Consider the following 20,555-nt stretch of genomic DNA (forward strand, 5'->3'; position numbering starts at 1 on the left):
CAGAAATGTGGGAGTCTGTTACAGCTGAATTCATCCATGGCTGGATGTTTCAGAGGGGCTCCTACCTCCAGACACCATGCCATACTGGAATCAGCTTGACATCAAAGGGACTCTGAGCATCCACAACTCCACTGAAATCATTAGATCTTCAGGAGGTTGCATACTTGCTTTTACCTATCCCAGAAGAAGTGGTTAGAATTCTAAGTCTTGAACTGTGTGTGGATAGTGCCAATATAAAGAAGAAACTGAGCTTACTAATGAGAAGAACCAGAAATCAAGAGTTGGTGGATGTCTGTGGGGACATGTTTCTGGATGGCATGATGTTTAGAAAGTGCTAATAGGTCACCCTGCAAAAATTATACCTCTTTAAGATGCTTCCATCAGGCATGTGCAAAATGTGAAATGCTCAGTCATGTCAAGCAATGCAGGCCAAAAGATTTGGTAATACAAATCGTTCACAAATTCATGTTTCAACAGAGATGTTGCCTCATGGGCCTACTTCCCAGCCTGTTTGTCATTGCATAGATCATTATCCTCTTTCTGGCAACAGAATAATATTCCTGTTGCAATTGCAACAATTGCTTACATGGACAATAAATATCAGACAAATATTTAATATGAGTTTAACTTTTTAAATGTTGTTTAATAGCTGAGTACAGATAAAGCAGCATGCTGTGACTAATCAGCTCTCTGCAGATCACCAGCAAGTACTCCTAATCTCTGTAATGCACAATGTATGGCTTCCAGATCACTTTGTAAGATTTGCAGATGTCCATTTCTTGGATATATGGTGCCTCTTGCAGTAGAAGAATACTAAAATTCTGTCTTTTTCTGAGTTTTCTAGCATCTGGGTTTTCTAAGAGAGGCAAGACAAGCCCACTCCATGACTAGCAGTTTTATGGTGTTGCTGTATGTTAAATATCATCAGTAAAGTACCTTCTTGTTTTTCCTGGAATCTAGACATCTCACTGGACTCAATGTGCACAGCCATTTTATTCCAGTCCCTATGTACATGCAAACCACTTCACTGTTTTGCCATTGCCTTGACTAAGTGATTTTCCTAGTGATTTATGTCACATTTATGCATGGAACAGTAAGTAACAAATTATAACATGCATATAAACTGTTCTGTAAATTAAAACATGTAAGTTCATTGTCCACAGGTTTGAAGAGTGTGAAATAAGCCCAGTGCTGTTGCTATGCCCTCATAATGTAACACATTTCTGATATTAAGTTCAGATATGAAAGGTCCTAATTTTACAGTTTTAAAACCAGAAATAAGATTCCTTTTGTGATACTGAGAAAATATACGATAGCAAAATAGTGTTCAGGCTTGTCATGTTGCTTATCAGAGCAGTGATTTTCTGACTCTTGCAGAGCTCCCCTCTGCTGTTTTATCTTCCTGTGACAGGCCACTGAAGAGGATAACATCTAATTTCAGACAATAAGGTTGGGAAGAGGTAGCAGGCAAGTGGGGCCAAAGCCTGTGGCTGAGGCTATGAGACAGTCCCTGCATGCAACATCACCTTTTCCTTTCTGCTCTGCTCCTTCTCCTCCCTGGCAGCTAGGCTAAACAAAAGGGATGCAACATGAGTTCTGACACTGTGCCTCTTCCTGGGAGAGCACAGGCTGATCTGGAGAGACCAGGCAGCTGAGATGCTCAGGGAGGGGACAAGATGATCAGAGTAGGGCTGCAAAGTGCTGATTTACTGAACTGGGGGCAGAAGGAAACCTGAGGAAACACCTAAAAGGAGGATTTCCCTGTGTAGGTCTGTAGCTGGTAGCATGGAGCTGTCAGGGTTCTGAGTGGTAGGGCCTCTAATAAAAGCTGGTGTTCACGATATGGGAAGGATAACTTAGGTTGGATGGGGAGAGACTTGCTTTGGAGTCCAAAGACATTGGAGGGAATAGTCAGTCTGGGTTATTATACCCTGCAGTGGGGAGGGAGGGGTTGTCCAGGGCAGGGCACACAGTGAGGAGTGGGGGCAGATGCACAGGTAGGGGGAGAAAAGAAAAACCAAACAAACATACAAAAAACCAAAAAACAAACAAACAAACAAAAAACCCCAAAAAACAAAACAGAAGAAAAGGTGAAGGGAGATTCAATTTGCAAATATTTGAGTACCAATGCATTACAGACCTAAAAGAAATTGTTTGAGCTGGGGCTTGTGAAATCACTCATATTTAAAGCTTAAGCTGAAAAACAATCTACTGATGAGCCCATGTTTCCTGTGGAGAAGCTGTATTAATGACACTGAAAGTTTTCTCCCACAGCTTTCAGTCTCCTTACTTCAGCAAAACTGATGGGAGTAATAAAGTAAGTTGTTGCTTTTTCCCATCTTACTGCATTTATGTGAGAGGAGGAAGCTGAATGTGCTGTCTTTTATTACTTTTCTCCTCCAGGAGTAGGTAAAAAGTGATATATGCTTCATCCTTTTTTGCAAACAGATGATACTAGACAGATGCTTAGAAACAGCTTAGCTAAATCACGTGAAGAGGAGCATACACTGTGCGGAAAATCTGCAGCTTTTGGCATAACCAGGCAGAAGTGGAGTTTAATTTGGGGCACAAGAAGTTGTGAGTTTTTGGTTTACCATTAATGGAAAAGAAGGAAAATAGCCACAAGGAGTTATGCAATAGAGGTCAGTTAAATAACAGGCCTTTGAAAGGCCCTGGTTCATCGAAATGTCAGTGGTTTTGGGGGCTCATTTAGAGCCAAACAATGTGCCCAAATGTACAAAACTATGAGAAACTTCCACATGACTGACATGAAACCAGAAAACTTAGATGTGATACATGGGCTGCAGAAGCAGATTTAGTCTTTGAAGCAAGTGGGTATTTGCTGTCAACGCTAATCAGTGTTTAACAAACTCTTCCTCCCAAATTTGTTTAAGGTTACAAATGTGATAAAGGGCTTGAGCACCTGCAAACTCAGTGTTTTCATGACAAATATGTAGCTTTATCATTCCCAAGTAGAATTAAAGCCTTGTGTTAGTTCCTTACTGTTAATACCTAAATTGCAATTCCAAACACCCATTTGTGGATCTGGGAGTTACCTGGAAATGAGAAAGAAAAACAAGCAGTGTCCATCCTATGTCTGAAATCCTGCTTCGTTCTGGGGATTAGCTGCTCAGTTAAGGGCTGCAAGAGGAGACCTAATTGCCTCAGGATCCATCGTGTGGAATGCACTTCTGAGACTGGCACCTGCAGTTGGTCTTTGCAAGAAACGAGAAAAGCTCTCAGTTTGTCTTCTAAGCCCAAGTACTGGTGTCTTGTATTTGCATAGTGTCCTAGTGGTTATGCACTCTCCAAGGAAGTGGGACAGAGAGTTCAAGGCTCCCTTTACCCTGGAGGAGGTCTTCTATCTCCTAGCAAGGTGTCCTGCTTTTCAAGTTGTTCCAGGAAATATTGAAGACTAATTGGAACAAAAGAGAGGGGGTGGGATGGACAGTTTAGAAAATCCATGGGGACTGTCACTAGCCCTGATTTAAGAAAAAAAGTGTTTACTCTGCGTTTTGAAAGACAGTTCTGTCACAGTGAGCACATGCTGTCACAAATGAGCGGTTAAGTCACTTAAATAATTACCACCAAAGATATTTGCAAATAGGGATTTTAATAGAAATTTATGAAAGAGTGATTTAACAAAGTTCGATGGAAAGGTTCACTCTATTACTTATTAAATGAATTGAATATATGGAGAGAGAGAGAGAATGGAAGATTGAGATAGAAGAAAATACAAGGTGGGGGTAAAGGAGGCCCTCCTGTTGAGTTACGAGGTTCAGAATGGACCCCCTTGCTTTCTGAACTCCTTCTCAGAGAGGAACCTAGGTACAGCTGGAACCAATCCTAGTCTCAGACTTGGTCAACGGTTTATGTCTAAGGATTATATGTATTTAGCAGCAACTTAAGGTTTGTTCACAGTAAGGAGAGAATCACAAGAATTTAGCAGTAATTAATCGTTGGTTACTCTAGCATCTACAAAGTGATTAAATAAAGTTTACTACGATATTTGAATCGATTCACACACACACAATAGGCCTAATAAAGGTACTTATTAAAATTCCCTAGGGTGTAGTGAAAATGCAATATGCGCAGGTAAAAATTCCCCTCGAGTTCAGTGAAATACTCACTTCGAATGATTGTCTCAACAGGCAAAAGTTGAGCCTCAAGGAGCGAAGGGCGGTGGAGATCAGCCCAGGTCCCGTTGCCAGGCCTCCGTATGCACACTTAAGAGTTCGCAAGAGAGGGGTCCCACTCAGAGGGAGATTCTGACGCAGCCCACTGTGGTCCAGGAGAGCTCAAAGGGTCTCCCTTGGTACCGCCATTTATAGGGTTGTGAGATGATTGACTTTAGGCATCAGTAAATTTCCATTCGGGCCACAGCTCCAGTTGGTAATTGCTGAGTTCTCATCAATCTCAGCAAGGCAGGTACGATCCTCCCGTACTGATCCACCTGAGTTACGATCCACAATGATATGTTCCCATGCTGTCAGGGGGTGACTGATTATGCCAGGTGAGATCAAGGCATTCTTGTTCCCCAGGTCAGCCATGCAAGAGTGCCTGGTACGACCAAGGGACGCTTAACTGCCAGACTCATTGCTCAAAGGCCAAGCCTTGACAGGAATCCCTGTGATCATAAAGTGGTCCAGAGGAGGGGAGGGGGATGCACCACCACACGTGCTTTCCAAATCTGGAAAGTAGGAGCAGGTGAACTGCTCTGGCAGGAAAGAAAGGTGGCCAAGCCAGCTCTTAGTAAGGTGGGGACATGTAGTCTGCCAGAGTCTTTTAATGACTGAGCCTGACTGCATCCTTTACTGCTAGATAGCCCAGTCCTTAAATTTATCTGAAGAGAAAATACCATAGACCAGGCCTGTTAACTGTAGTGGGTTTGGAAGTGATGGGTCTGTGGGACATACCGCACAAGGAGAGCCAGCCTCTGCAAGCTTAGCAGTCGCTTGTCCAGGACACCTAGACATCCAGGAATTGGTAATTTATCCCTCTATAATTCATATATGGAATGATATATCTGTAGTGACGAAGCTGTTTCTCTGCATGAGTAAATGAGATGTACATGTTGAGGAAGGCAGTCAGCATTCAGCAAGAAAACAGATTAATTTAAGGTTAACTCCTCAGTGGAGTGGAACTGACAGCCCTGTGGAAGATGAGCTGTTCTAGGAACTGTTAAAGTCCCATTTAAGTTCACCAGGTTGAGACTTGAATGAGATGTAAGTGGTTTGACAGTGTGACTATATGTGGTACAGAGGCAGAGTTTGTGCCCTGCTACTTCTCTGCATTGAGCTAATTAGGAACAAAACCAAAATGACTATGAATATGTTCTTGAGAAATTTAAATATGATTTCTAGGGTCATATTCTGTCCAGGAATCAGGTAAATCTTTGCACTGTACTCTTACAACACTGAATGAAATCTAGCTGTTGTTGAATCAGTTCCCTGTTGCAAGATGTAGAGTTGGTTTCCAAACCTTACTGTGGCTGCTGTGGGTCTGGGTGGGCTGTCAGCCAGTCTGTGGGTTAAAGCCTTGGCAGCAAGATGCTTTAACATAGAAACATAAGGCTGCTGTAAAAGATGTCTTTTCATGCAACAGGCTAGTGCTTTACTGCCATTGAGTCTCAAGGACAGGGTATGGGGAATCATAGCTGACTGCTGGCACTGTGCTTTGTTTGGAAAGGAAAAAAAACAGAATGCTGAGACTACATTAATATGTGTTTGTTAGGAATAAAATCTGTAGTGGGTAGAATGAGAATAAATGGGGGTGATATTTCAAGTCTATTTTACGGATATATGAGTCTCTGCCTAACAAAATAGGCCACATTTTGACTGACTTATTTTCCCAAATAGTTCTGTACATGGAGTAATCCTGTCTTTGATTAATAAGCCAGGAGGAGGTAAACATTCAAATGTCATTGTGTCCAAAACCTTTTAAAACCCACTATATTCACTCATTTCCAGATATTTTTCCCTCTTTCTTCTTTGAATTTGCTTTCTAACCAATGATAATAAAGAACCTGAGCAACAGCTTGAGCAAGCCACTGAATAGAAGTGTAAATGCTCTGCACCATCATGATTACCCAAGAAGAAAACAAACCTTCTTGTGAAGAAGGTCTCTTCCTCATAGAGCCATCCCTTCAGCTCTCTTGGTGCACTGGACAGTGTTTGCATGCATCTAAGTCACTGAGTCTGCCAAGTCTGAGGCCCTATAAGCTCAGCTTCGTTTACAAAATAAGCCCTTCCAAAGCACTTAAGCACACTTGGTTTTTTAAGAAATGTACTGAAATGCCTTGTTCTGTGTGTTGCCTCTATTCTTTTTTATCCTCTGAAAAGTAAAATAACATACTCTTCATGTGATGATCAATGTGTAATGATCTTCACACATTACATAATGTCCTATCTTCCACTTAGAAAAGCACAAGACACAGCAGAGAGAGTTGTAAATCTGTCCTTTTGTAAGTGTAGAGTGATGTCATTTCGGCTGGCTCATACCTGCACAGCTTCCAAAGCACCATGTGCTTTGCAGCGCGGCGGTATCCATCTCTGCCTCCTCATTAAGAAAATGCACAGATGAAACGTATGTACATGGCATGCTAGGGAATTATTGGGAATGTTGGGGTAGACTTGGAAGGTGTATAATAAAGAAAAAAACCCTCATTTATTCAATCTTTTCCAGAACATGCCTATCCAAATAACTAAGTTCCAAGTAAGTTCCAACATATTAAAAGTGGATGCCAGCAATGCAGTTCCTTCATTTTATTTAGGCATGATGGAAGAGCATGTAAACAGTGTCAAATGTAATATATATAAAATACCTATACTTTATTTGTAAATTCTAAAACCCCTTTATAGGAGTTGAGTCCTTCCAGTCCTGTTGGTTAGTTAAAAACTGTGAAAACATGCCCTTCCTGCACTTTACTCCCCATATCTGTACAGTCCACAGTATAGTTTGTCTGCCTTTTGGGAGAAGAGAAAGGCAATATTCTATACTCCATATATTGGGCAGTCCAATTACACATTTGCTAGATAATTGCATTGCTTTGACAAGTTTCAAGATCGATGCAATATTTTCTTTTCTGTTTCCCCAGTATCTCTGCCAGTTTTCAAATGGATTATTTCTTTTCTGTCAAACAAAGAATATCTTTCTATCATTCGTATCTCTAACTGGGTTAATTCTTATTTTTATGTCTCTGTTTCTTCATAGGCTTAATACAGCTGTTCTTTGACTCTAAATACATATCTACAACAATTCCTCCTTAATGTACAATTTATTTATTTTTTTGTTCCCACTTCAAGTCTAGCAATGCAGATTTTGTCCCAGAGCTTAAGAACAGTCTCTGCTCTAATTTCCTCCCATTAGCGTGCTAGAAACATGATGTTTTTCTCCAGCAGATCTCCTGATGAAGCTAAATCGAGAATTTTTCCTGAAAAGAAGCTGAAGGCATTTAGACCCATTTTAATTTCAGTGACAAATTTAATCTTCATTTGATAAGGCAGAAAATATTTTGCCCCTGTACAGTAACAGAGAGTCTGGAAGAAATAAACAATGGCATTTCAGTAACAAAGTAGTACATAGCTATTATCTAGCGCTTGTTATCAGTAACACAGAATATGTTTAACAGAAAAAGCCAGTATCATTATCTGCATCTCACAGATAGCAAAAGTGAAGCATTCATTGAGCTATTATGCAAAAATACTACAAAAATTAAGTAACCCAGGTTTTCACAGTACATTTTTGGTTCCTTTTATAGAATCAATCTCTACACCATATATATTTACTATAGTAACTTAGTTTTCTCTTGTGCTTCCTGGAAAGTTGAAAGGTTCTGACTTCTCTAGTGGCTGGTCTTACAGAGGGCCTGTGGTACTGACTTACTGCATCGGGCCAGATCGGAGCCCTTATTGTTTAAAATCACTACTATGTTTTCAAAAGTCCTGAAAACACCTACTTAATGCATATGGATGAAAATGGAAGGCAATAGATCTTCTTTTTTAAAGTTTTGTACAATTTTTTTGGAACAAAAGATAGACAAATGGGGGAACTGGGTAAATATATAGAGAAATTTATGTTGAACAGCAATTGTGGGTTGAGGGCGAAAAGACATTGAAACAAGCTTTAAGCTATTCTTTTAAAAAAATTATCATTGTCATGTCTTGACCATCCGATCTCTACAGAAAAAGCCTCAAGAATAAAACACAGTAAGCATAATTGAGTGTATCCGTAAAGCCAAGAAAATTAGATCAAAAATATTTTGAGAATTTTGAAGTACTGACATTAAATGTATTTCTCAGTCATTGCTGACCTAAACATGTAACCCCACCACATAAGCCCAGTGAGACCATCTTTATTTTTCCTGACGCTTAGAGCAACTCCATGTTTGAACATGCCAATTTACTACTTTTACTTTTTGCAGGATGTTTTATGAAAACCCTGTCTTGACACCACAGTGAGTTCTGGCACTAAGCCTTCACTTTGTATTAAATTAATTCGTAAATTCCACAAATGATCAATCTATTTACTTGTAGCTGGCATAATCTTTCTAAATCCTGAATCACTGTTGGTCTAGGAAACCTTCGTATGCAAAAAATGAAAGAAGATATAAAATTTCCTTATTTAATCCATAATGAAAATGAAGGGGGTTGAATTTTAAGTTCTGTCTGAAATCACTTTGTGCATTTTAGCATTGAACTGAAGGAAAGTCCAAGTTATGTCTCCACAAACAGTTGTAAATTTTAACCTTCCCATCTTCGAAAACTTTCCTTTACCAGCACAGTGGAAGAAAAGTCATGCAGTTTTTTTCTTCAGTGTTTATAATGTCAGATACTATTACATTCCCCACTACACATTTCTGGGCAACGGCAATTGCTTGTTCATTTTCCAGTTTTCCAAATCCTGAGCTCTGTGAAACATCTAATACTGCAAACCACTTCCTTCTACTCCTGTGAGGGGGGCAGAGGGAACTGAGGACACAGCAGGAAAAATGTGTCATGTTTTCAGTCACACCGGGGCTACATTGCATGATCTGCCTTGTTTGAAGGTGTTCAGGTTGGTTTGAGTTCTGAGGGGTGTCACTCTTTATGGAGGCTGTATTTTCGCCCACTGCCACAGACTCAGTAAGAAATGAGTTTGGAGTGAGTAAGGGACTTAGGAGTTTGTCCCTATTTGCAGACAAGCTTGTTAAAAGGTGATTACAATCTGTTGGGCACTCCTGACAAGGGAGGAGAGGAGAACCTTGGTCTGTGTGCCTGTCAGTGTTTGTTGTACCCAATGAGGTTTTGTGCCACCTTTCTTCTCTTATTTCCACTGCACCGGGTTGCTCAGATTTTAATCTGTGCCTGCGAGGTGGTGTTGCGTATACATGCATGTACGCGTATCTCCACTGTGTTGATATGTGAGCTTTGTTTTCCTGTCTGTATCTCTTTGCTTGAGCCACCAAGTCCAGTGTGGTTGCCTTTGGTGTGAATGCTGACATTGATCCCTGTGCCTGACTTGAAGTCAGCCTGACAGGGCTACCCAGGAAGCCAATTACCCTCTGATGCCGCTCCAGCACCAGTGAGTGACAGGCCTGTGAAGAGCTAACCGATGTTGTCTTGGCCAGAGCAGTGTCCCTGGAATTGCTGCTCTGTGCCTCTGCAGACTACAAAAAGTCTAGTGCTGTCTGTGCTAATCCATTTTTCAAGCAATGGGCTTGCATCTCTCTTAGCCCCTGGCTTTTCCTCAGGCTGAAAATGAAGATAACCCTTCTACCAAAGTTGCATTTGCCATTGACTGCTGGAAAGGGCATAAATTAGCCAAGCTAACACAGTTTGGCACATCCCAGATATTTGCTCTCTTCTCCCTCGACAGGTCATGCAAAAGGAGTTCCAAACTTACGCTGCAGTTCAAATTATGAATGACTATTTCATTTTTGTATGCTTTTCTCCGCTGCCCCAAAACAGAAGTTAGTCCTAACGATGTGACTGCAAAATTGTCCATCTAACTTTTTAACTCCATTTTTATCATCTACATATCTGTGCACATTGGTGCATGTCTTCTAGCTGAATGGATTGCTTGCTGGTTCTGGTTAAGCCTGAATCTAGAGGAGAAGCTGACCTGTGATGGGGCTGGCATCTTTGGGTTGTTCTAGTGCAGAGGTTTGCTGGATCCTTCAGGAAAAAGAAAGATGCTTTCAAATTGGAACTGTGAGGTGGACACATTGGAGATGCTAGTGTCCGATGTTGGCAATTGTACTGTAATCCAGTTATTGACTAGGAAAAACCTTTATAAACTTCTGTCCAATGTGTTTAAATAAGGTACAGTTGGTATTAGTATTCTCTGGGAAACCTTTGAATCTAGGTTGGAAAAGCAAGAATTTGCATATAAATAGAATATTACAGAGAGACCTCCATTTCTCTTAGCAGGACAATTTTTTGTTGAATTCTTTATTTTTTGCTGCTTTTTACACAAATAATTTTGTGGCTTAGCGAGGCTTTGTGATATAGTGAAGTTTGGACAGAAGATGCATAAATTACATATGAATGAACATTTTGACACTATTGCTACGATGCTTAATCAGAAAACCTCAGGTGATTTAAAACATGTTAGCTTCCTGCTTTTCTATGCTGTAGTTTGATAGTCCACAAGAAAATACAATTATGAATATTTTGAGTTGCGTGCCAGCAGCGTAAGAACATTACAGATATTCTTCCTTTTGCTTGCCATGGAAACTTAGTATGTGATAAATATTGACCGAGGTACACTTGGGTGTCTGCAGTGCTAATAATTATTGGAAGTGCTACTGGGAATGTGGACATGAAACCTATTTGTATGGTGTGCAAATATTAAGCGATGTTAATCATGCTGATTATGGGCAGCTGAAAGTAAAAGGCCAGAAGGAAGAATCCCAGCACTGTTCAATGTATCAGGAAGCACCTCTTTTCTGCTAGTCAGGTGAGATTAGGAGAGTCAGGCTTCCCTTCTAAAATGCAAAATTGTGTGCTGGAAAGAAGGAGAGAAAAACAAGAACTAGGAAGTATTCCTTTGGGAAGGCTTAAATTTACAACCCTGGTAGGAAATTTTTAGGGATCTCCAGCTGAAAAAAAGGTTGAAGGCCAGTGTTAATAAATGATTGTTTGTATAGTAAAAACCAAACCTATGTGAAGAGAAGCTGTACTGAAGTTACAACAGCTGAGACAAGCAACACTTAAGGAGAAATAAAACTCTTTACTTTCCCATTTTTCAGTTGAAGAAACTATTTCAGTTTTGCATTGTATAGTGAGTTTAGATAGGTACTAATAGCAAGGTTTTGGATTTTTTCATGCGTTCCATGAGGTCCATCTCTCTCTCACCTGATCCACCTGAAAGCTCTGGAAAATATCACATCAGTAACAGCACATCTGTGGAGTTTTAAATTAAATCAGAACTACACAATTCTGTTTTTTCTGTTTTTTTTGTTAATAGGGATGCTGAGTAGTACTCAAATTGAATTTGCCATGGCTGGGTATCTAAGCCTATTAGAGCTTCTTTTTTTGTAAGGAAAGGCTAAACCAGAATCAATTCCATCTTCATTTTCTGTGGTTTACTTTCAGAGCAATTTTGTCTCCCTGTCTCAGAAAGTGGAGGGTTGCAATAAAGGATTATACTCTGCATTGTTAGCATAAACATAATTGTGTTTTTGCTGTTCCAAAAGTAATACAAAAGGTTTCCGCCTGTGGGATGCAGATGTGCATGAGACATGCAAGAGCCTAGTAGGTGTGAAATGTTACACACCTTCCACTTCAGTTACCATTGGCATTCCCTAGACTCTTGTCACTGTTTAAACCTCAGTTGTGAAAGCAACTTAAAACCATTGAAATTGTGTATATAAAAAAAAATAAGCACATCAAATGAAAACACATCTTTTTTTTCCTTTTTAAATCTTCTTCTTACTATAATGGCTTCAAAATCTTGATACCGGATAGGTTTTTGATGACTGATATCACTGTTTACTGACCAAAACTGTCTCCCTTCTTTTATTACCCAGTAGTTTCAAGACTGCAAGCCTTCTTTGAGGCATGAGTTGTATTTTTTTTTTTTTTGTTCTGCATGTATCGAGTTAGCACTAAACTTAGGTCCTGGTCCCCGAGTGGAACTGACAGGAAGAGTAGCAAAACAACTCCATAATACATTATAAAGCTATAATCAGATTGCTTATAAATTCAATGTGCATTTTAAATTATTGTGTTTATGTATCTGGAGAGTATGAGCGAGGCTGGAATTAGACAATATTTCCTCAGTGTTGAGGTAGCTAATCAAAGTTACAGTATTGTTACCAGTGGACTCGGACTCCTGACTTTACCAATACCACTTTAATTTACCAGTATGATTACATAAATAATTGCAAAATGAAACTAAATCATACAATTTAAAAAAAAAAAAAAAAAAAACAAACAACAACAACAAACCTGCAGCAGTTATAGTTGTGACAAAGATAAAGTTCTGTAAGTATGGTAATATCATAGAATGCTTTGGGATGGAAGGGACCTTTAAAGGTCATCTAGTCCAACCCCACTGCAATGGGCAGGGACATCTTCAACTCGATCAGGTTGCTCAGAGCCCCATCCAGCCTGGCCTTGAATGTTTCCAAGGATGGGGCATCTACCATCTCTCTGGGCAACCCGTTCCAGTGTTTCACCACCCTCTTCATGAAAAATTTTTTCCTTGTGTAACATGCTCTTTGGGACCACTTCTAGCAGTGAAAAATAATTACTGAATACGAAGAGGTTGCAAAGGAAAAAGTCTGAATTCATATTGTTGAAAAAATGCATGTATAAGGAAATTACCAGTTATTTCCCTGCCATAGTACATATTATTATTGATACTAACTCTATTAGACACAAGTCTTAGTAGCTATTTATTGTATAATTGCAAGAAAAACATGCATCAAGATGGTGTTATTATTTCAGACATTATTTGTTGTTCTGAGCATACAATTCAACATCAGTAGTTTCAGTACTGTGATCATAATCTGCCATCATTCAGTATGTTATTATTGTTAACCTCTGACTCCCTTTGCAGGCCACACAAATTCTCATCCTCTGTTTGGTGAAAATAGAATCATCCTAAGCATCATTCTCACAGATAATATTAAAATTCTTTTAGCAGTCTCAGCCAAGCTTTAAAAAGAAAATGTCAGGGTGTGGTCTTTTGCTGTTTTTAAATCATGATCCAAATTGACACAGCTGTTTGTGTGCTAATTGTCACTGCGGGATAGTTTTTACAAATCATGTTATTTATAAGTTTGTTAAGAAATTTATCCTATTGTTATCATGGACATATTGAAAGTCAAACATATCTGTTACTTGTTTCCTAAATTAAGGTCAGAAAGATGGAATTGGTCCTAGTCCCATGAATCAGGTACAGTAGTGTACAGTCTGTATAGTGTTGAGCTGTTCATAGGCAGAGATAATTTATACTGGAAATTCTTCTTCTTATGAAAAGTATGATTGATTTTGCTGTGATATTGGGCATTCAGTATATGACCACCCTACTTGGAGAATCCTTTAAAGGAACATTTATGTTTTGAAGAGTCTATCACTTCATGGATCCAGTATTCATATCTTCCACCAACATTTGTTGGTTTCTCATATTTAGTAATAAAATGGTCATAGTAGAAATAAAGATTCATGAGACAGGCTATAGAAAGTTACTTGAATTAAAGGAGTATGATGGCATTTTCAGTTCCTTGAGGAATAAATTTGATTTTGCTGGCATTTGGGCTGTGGCAGATTTAGAAAGATGATGCTATATCTCACAAGCAATCTGTTGAATAGAGGTTTAAATATGTGAGTATTTCTGCGCTTTCAAAATAAAGTCTTGTTGATTATGGTGCATTTATGACATTAGTCAAATTTCAGAGTTGGCCTAAAAATGTGCAATCATGAAATGTAATTAACACATGTTTTTCAGAAATGCAATTCTGAAATTCTGATGTGCTGAAACATTCCACAAATCTCTGTTTGATCTCATGGAAAAGGGGAAAAACCAAAAACAGTTGATGAGTGGTAGATGATTTACCTATTTCGCTTTTTTGTTTCAAAATAGGGTTTCTTTCCTCTTTAATTGCATTGCTGTCCATAAAATTTTGAATGTTTCTTTTTCTTGTAAAGTGAGAGCTAGATCTTCATTCTAAATAAAGCTTTATGCAGACCAGATTCCCCTACTAAATGAGAGCTGTCTTACTTCTCAAGCTCTGCTGTGTCATTTTAGTTTTATTTACTTAGAATTTTTACCTTTTGGTTTGTGGGCAGACTTGGCAAAGCAGAGAACTTGTGCCCGCACCGTAGTCAGGTGGCCTCTCCCCTTTCTGCAAATCTTTCTTATAGATATAGCCAAATCCGCACTCCCAATCTGTAAGAGCTGCTTGCATAATTCACAATATTGAAGTAAACAAACTTCGCTATGTATTCCGTTGTTGTCCACCAACAACAGAGCCACCTCAAAAGTCAGGTCCTGATGTACAAGAAGATACAGGTTTCGGTCATGTATCCTCCATCAGGTTAGCTTAATACAGTTTAAAAGCTTGTTTAGTAATTGTTAAAATGCAAGCTAAAATAGACAAAATGCTGTTATCTGGGTGCATGGTTGTTTAGGCAATAGATGCCAAAATCTTTTAAAAAGTCTTTTTCCTGTGAGCATGTAAACCTGTACAAAAGGAAATTTGAAGCACCTATCTTAGATGTGAGCAAAAGTGAGCCTGTCTGTAATTTTCACCCATTCCCCTTCCCCAGTTTCCTCTCTAAATATTCTGCATAGGTCCTTCCAGTTTGTGTGAATGATGCCCCTATTCCCTGAAAGCCTTTGGTGGTAATTCTGATCAATCACAGCAACTACGAAGGGCTGACCAACTGCGACAAGATTTTCAGAACTTGCCAACAGTCCATCATTAACTCCAAATCATCTCAGAACAGTGAAAGCTTTTTATAGATTTTTTTCCCACACCCCCACCCCACTGCCTTTCTAGCTTTATTCAACAGGGAGCTGAAATCTTAAATTTTAACTTAACCCAAAGGAGAAAGGAGCTGCAGACATAATGATTTTCATTGCTAATTTTATGAAAACTTCAAGGACAAGAGCTGAAAGATCAGACCAAAACACTAGCTTAATTACATATTCATTGGAAAGTCCGGTAGTGTATTTTCACTGCTTCCAAAACACTACAGTACAATATCACTCTACAGACCTTCACACTGAGGTATTTGCATGCCAGTGACAGGACTATATATAACGCTCTTGTGGTTTGCACATAAAAATATCAGTTGGAAACTGTAGTTCCAATTTTAACTGATTTGAAGGCTTGTTGTAGTTCTGAGTCTCTGTTCATACAGGTTGAACAAGTTGCAACTCATCTATGTTTGCCAATATTGTGATTTTATTATTAATCAGATATTACAGCATTTGGCTGCTTTCCAATTGATTTGAATGACATGTTCTCCTTCAGTGTTAATTAGGTGTGAGCTCCAAGATCTAAAAGATAAGAGTATAATACTTTGGCACATTTCCTCTAAAATGCCTTTTATATGATTTATTAGCTACACAGAGATTTCAACCAGAAACATGAAATAGTTCTAACTTGTAAAGTATTGGAATTTTAGGTCTCTGAATGCTTTTTCTTCATTAGCTGCCTGCGTTTAGAACTTGAAAATTAATTTATCTAACCATTATCTGAGAACTTCTATATTTCAGTTATATTTACATAAAAGGAAAACACCCTGTTCAGCTCATTTAAAAAAAAAAATCTTGTTTGTCACTTTCTCAGCATTAGAGATCTGTTGGGATAAACCAGAGACACCACACTGGGTCAGAGCTGGTCTGGCCAAGACCATCGTCTCTCTCTCTCTCTCCATCCCCAGTAGCTTAAGGAAAAGGTTTAGGGAAGGAGGAAGTTCACCATAAATTTCTTTCTTTATTCCCTGAAAACACATCCAGATTTTGTCTCACATTGTAGCTTCAGTATCCCCACTCTGCCAGTCCAGGACAGTTAACTAGTCTAGTGGTAACACTGGTAGAAGCTTTCACGGATAATAGTGAAAAAAGCCCCCAAAGACTAGTTTTAAACTGAAAACATTATCAGTTCATGCTTTAATTCTTGCTACTATTAAATTTAGAAGGATATAACGCATTCTGAATACAGTTAGATGATTATAAAGCTTCCTTATGTCAGTGTAGCTTGTACCTGTAAAATATTATTTATGAGTGTAATGGCAGTAATGATATGGTTTAGAACATTTTCTGTTTCAACAGAAAAATCACATAATTAAAACAGTTGAAAGAGGATAAAAGTTGTGCACTGACAACATCAAAGATTTCTTTAATGGGGAATGGCCCATGCCAAATTTTGCAGATGCCATGATGTAATTATACTGTAAAAGAAAATTATGGAGAAAAATATGTAGAATTTCCAATCCAGTGGAAATAGCTGAACGTGCTTATCTCCTTCTTCTCTCCAGCACTACGTTATTATTATTTTAAGAGGCAGTTTATGTTACAACACCTTAAAGCTTAGAAACCACATTCATTTCTGTTCAAGATGTTGGGGAGCAAAGTATAATTTCTTTCCTTTAGAGATGAGGCTCAGCCTGAGGTGAATAGCGTTTAAGACACACACACACACACACCCCCGCAACTTTTGCATTTTCTGTTTGCTAATTTTGGTGATTGCCTCAACATCTTGATTGTTGACCATAAAATGAGTAGGCTGCAGTGGGAGTGCGAAATGAGAGTAAATATGCTTTTTGCCTCTCTGAATGTGGGTTTTGAGCCACCAAGGGCAGCCAGGGAAGATGCTTGAGAAGAAGGGAGTGGGGTCCTGCAGACATGTAGCTTTGCACTGTGACCCCCATTTGTAGGTGTCTAATGCTCCCTGTGCCTCGCAGCAAATGTCGATGTGTCTTAGTGCTGCAGACCCGGCTGGGGCAGGAGGGCAAGCATTGCCTCCACAGATCCAGCCTCAGCCGTTGCATATCACAGACAGAAAGTGCCTATTTGCAATTGTATCTGAGAAGTTTGCCATGTCTGTCAGCTTTCTGATGCCCTTATCTCCATAACACCATGGTGAGTGCCTCCAAGCTGAAGCGGAGAGGGCAGCTTTGAATAGATTTTGATAAGGACCACAGAGGAATAAGTCAGTTCATCTGCTGAGCTGTCCCTCTGCATCTGGCAGCTGATTGCCTGATAAAACAGGGAGCACAGTGGCAATTTGTTGAAGACAAGTGTTCTAAGGCTTTTAAGAAATGCAAGGAAACAGGTTTCAAAAAGCCACCAATTAAAAGAAGTCTGATTACTTGGGGTCTGAGGAAAGTTATGGTCCGAGATTGCTTATTTTGCATCTCTATTAAATTCTGATTTCTCTAGGTGACAAAGCACCTTCAGCTCATGTTAATTTCAGTGTGGTTGAGAGTGATCAAATAGCTTAGGAAATAAGTCTAGCAGATTTTGGGGAATTTGATCAAAAAATGGAATCACACAGAGCCTAAATTGTATTAGATACTCTTTCTGTACTGTAACTTTTTCTGCTCTGTCAAGAACAACGTCTGGCAGATTCTCCTATATCCATGACTCCTATACCTGTTCCTGCTATGATGCAGTAAAATCTTCTTATTTAAACCTTTGATAGGTAATTTTCTATTTTTCCATCGCTTCTGTATCTAGACAACATATGTGATGTTTAGTAAGGACCTCAGAAGTGGTGCCTTCCTTTGCTCAGAAGCTTCTGCCAAACAGAAGCAATGGAAATATTTCTACAAATAATTTATTTACCAGTCTATCCTTTCTCTCAGTATTTTCCTTTTACTTTGCCACTTCTCTTAAGAGTTTATTTGGAACCTCGCAGTCCTGTTTTTTGAACAAGATCCCCTTCTTCCTGGCACATGTAAAGGACAGAGCACCCCTCTACTTCTCCTTTTAGACCCAAAGACAGTATGAAAAGCATATTTGATTTTTAGTGCAAAGTATGCAAAATTACTCTAACCCCTCTTGATGGTGTTAACTGAAATAAATTGCCAAAAAATACTTTGATTGGCTTTTGGATTGAGCAAACTGGAAACTACTGAAGAATTTATGGTTTTATCTTGATGATTGTTTTACTAGCATGAAAAAGTTGTGAATGAGCATGAATAAACTCCAAAAGGAATATGTAAAACACACCACCCAACTGCTTACCCTTTGCAGGGGACATAGTGGGTGTCTGAAGACTTCACACATCATTTGCATTTATCATGTATGTAATGGGGCAGCTTTATTTTTACACTGGAACAGATGTTTATGGGAATTTCATGCCTCTCTCAATGTTTATTTGGCTGCCTTTCAGCATAGCTTCCAGGCTCTTTCTATGTAAAATCAATAGCAAAAGCTATGTCTGTACCAGTGTTTCTCCGCCTCTTCTGCTTTATTTTTTTGTTAGATGATTAACTGATTTTTTTTTTCTTAGACTTATTTTATTTTGAAAAGTGACACCTATGGATAGGCATAGGCATGTATCAAAGTTACAAATGTTACAGGAAAAACTTTTCCCAGACATAAAATAAGCAGAAAAATAAAACATTTGGGATGTTTAGAGCAGTCTACAAAGCTTAGTCCAATTTCTTGAATTTTGTAGAAATATAATATGCTATTTCTTCTTCTAAACTCTTATGCTGTTGTAGAAGCTTTATCAGAGATATAATTGGCTCTGCTATAGAGTGGTTCAAAGCATTTGTTAAAGTATTATTATTCTTAGGTTTTCAGTTACGATTAGTAAACCAAAGTTCTACTCACTTGTTATCTTGTTCCTTTTTTTTGTCAAACAGGTGTGTTTTATGAAGTTGTTCAGAGCTTCCCTCGAGTGGAGGAAAATGTGCAAGTGGATTCACATGTAAACAGCCACAGGTGGAGAAGACACTCAGAGTCTCTCAAATCAGTCGACACCAACAGAGCTAGCATAGGGCAGGATTCCTCTGAGCCGGGGGGTTTCACAGACCTGCTGCTTGAAGAGGGACATGACAACACCACCCAGATTGAGGTAGAAATTTATTCCATCTATTTTTTTTTATTCAATTTGTTATCTTTTGGGGTAAGTAAAAAATGAAGACATTTACTTCAGTGACTCAAACATGGATAGGGGAAGAGACCCTCATGGTCTTTGTATTTCTGACTCTGTCAGCACATGGAAGCCAACTTTTTTTTTCTGTCCTGGGGCTGGAGCCTGTCCTGTCTAACTTTTGAAGACAGTCTCTTGAGGATGTCTGTCTCTCTGCTGGAAAACAGTTATAGGAAGTCCCATGTTGTAGCACTTCTTGCTGGAGAGCTGGAAAATGAAGTAGTATTAAAAGAATAAAATAAAATTTAATTATTTCTTAAAAGTTTGAGTAAACACCTCCATTTGTGAGATTTTGCCTGGTCTTTATGGAGAGTGATATCCAGACGTGAAGGGGAAAAGGCCCTAGAGAAGTAAGAAATTGGAAAAAATTCCAGGTTGGTCATTAAAAGAATTTTCCCATACTATTTGATTGTTGATCTTCCAAAGAAGAATAACATGGATAAAATCTATCTAAATGAAATCTTGGGACATTCTCTCTCTGTTCTATGGTTTCAGTGAACCTCTAATTGCTTATTTAAAGAGCTTAAACTTAAGATTGTCCTCATATGGACATCATGTAAATCCCAGTGAGCATCAGTTCTGTCTTTAAAGCTGCTCTCAGTTTTGAGTCGTGTAGGGAGAGGAGAAATTGACCATGATGTTATGCTGTGATTGATTGGTGCAAAATGTCTCCAGCTATCATGATTTGTGGGAATTCTGCTATTTTATCTTAGTGGTTCTACATAAACACACTGGCTGAACTGATTTTTGTCTTTATACACAGATAGCAAGTGTTAATATTATAATTACTGGGTTTTTGATGGTGTTTTGTTGGGTTTTTTTAAGTATTAGGTTTGGGGTTTTTTGTATTAATAAAATTTGCGTCCTATTTTTCAGTAAAATACAGACTGAAATAAGCTATGCTTAACATTTTCAGTCTTCGTATTCTGCTTCCAAAGCAACAGTGCTATTTATTTTTCAGTTCTGAGAAGCTCACTCTCAGACAAACAAAACAGCTTTCAGATTTTGGGTTACCTTAGACAATAGCAAAAGCAAAGCAATATAAAACCCATCTGTAGAGACAATGGTGTCTCTACAGCATGAGTCAAAAAATAATAATGCTTTCTGAGAGGTGTGTTTTGTGTTTGTTGTTTTTTAATCTTCCCAGTTTGCACAGTACTAATTATGTTTCCTTTTGGATAAACATGGAAGTCACTTTTTGGTACATTACATTTTTTGAATTACACGTTGACTGTATGATTTGGTTTTTTTGCCCCCTGTCATCCCTGTCTGGCCATACTTGTAGCAATTCACTTAGGCATGACACAGATGGATCCTTCTTCTAATTATTTTAGAAGGTGAAGTGGAAGATGTCTCGAATACAGGCAAGTTCATGTAGCTGATCTTTCCATGGCTTACCAGTAGATCCCCATGCAGTGTCTCCATTCAGTTCAGTTCCAAGCTCTTATGAAGC

The 20,555-nt window shown here is 38.8% G+C and overlaps 1 protein-coding gene across 1 annotated transcript in view; it reads left to right on the forward strand.

Moving 5' to 3' along the window:
• The window catches only part of PLXDC2 (plexin domain containing 2), a 278,901-nt gene that overhangs the window by 107,401 nt on the left and 150,945 nt on the right, over window positions 1–20,555 (forward strand). The window contains exon 2 of the mRNA XM_087776433.1: window positions 18,813–19,024. Coding sequence (XP_087632559.1) covers window positions 18,813–19,024 — 212 coding nt within the window. The remainder of the gene's footprint in view (window positions 1–18,812; window positions 19,025–20,555) is intronic.

This window comes from Nipponia nippon, unplaced genomic scaffold (genome assembly GCF_047370975.1).
Source record: "Nipponia nippon isolate SJK-2023a ecotype South Korea unplaced genomic scaffold, ASM4737097v1 scaffold_1, whole genome shotgun sequence".
Classification (NCBI taxonomy): domain Eukaryota; kingdom Metazoa; phylum Chordata; class Aves; order Pelecaniformes; family Threskiornithidae; genus Nipponia; species Nipponia nippon.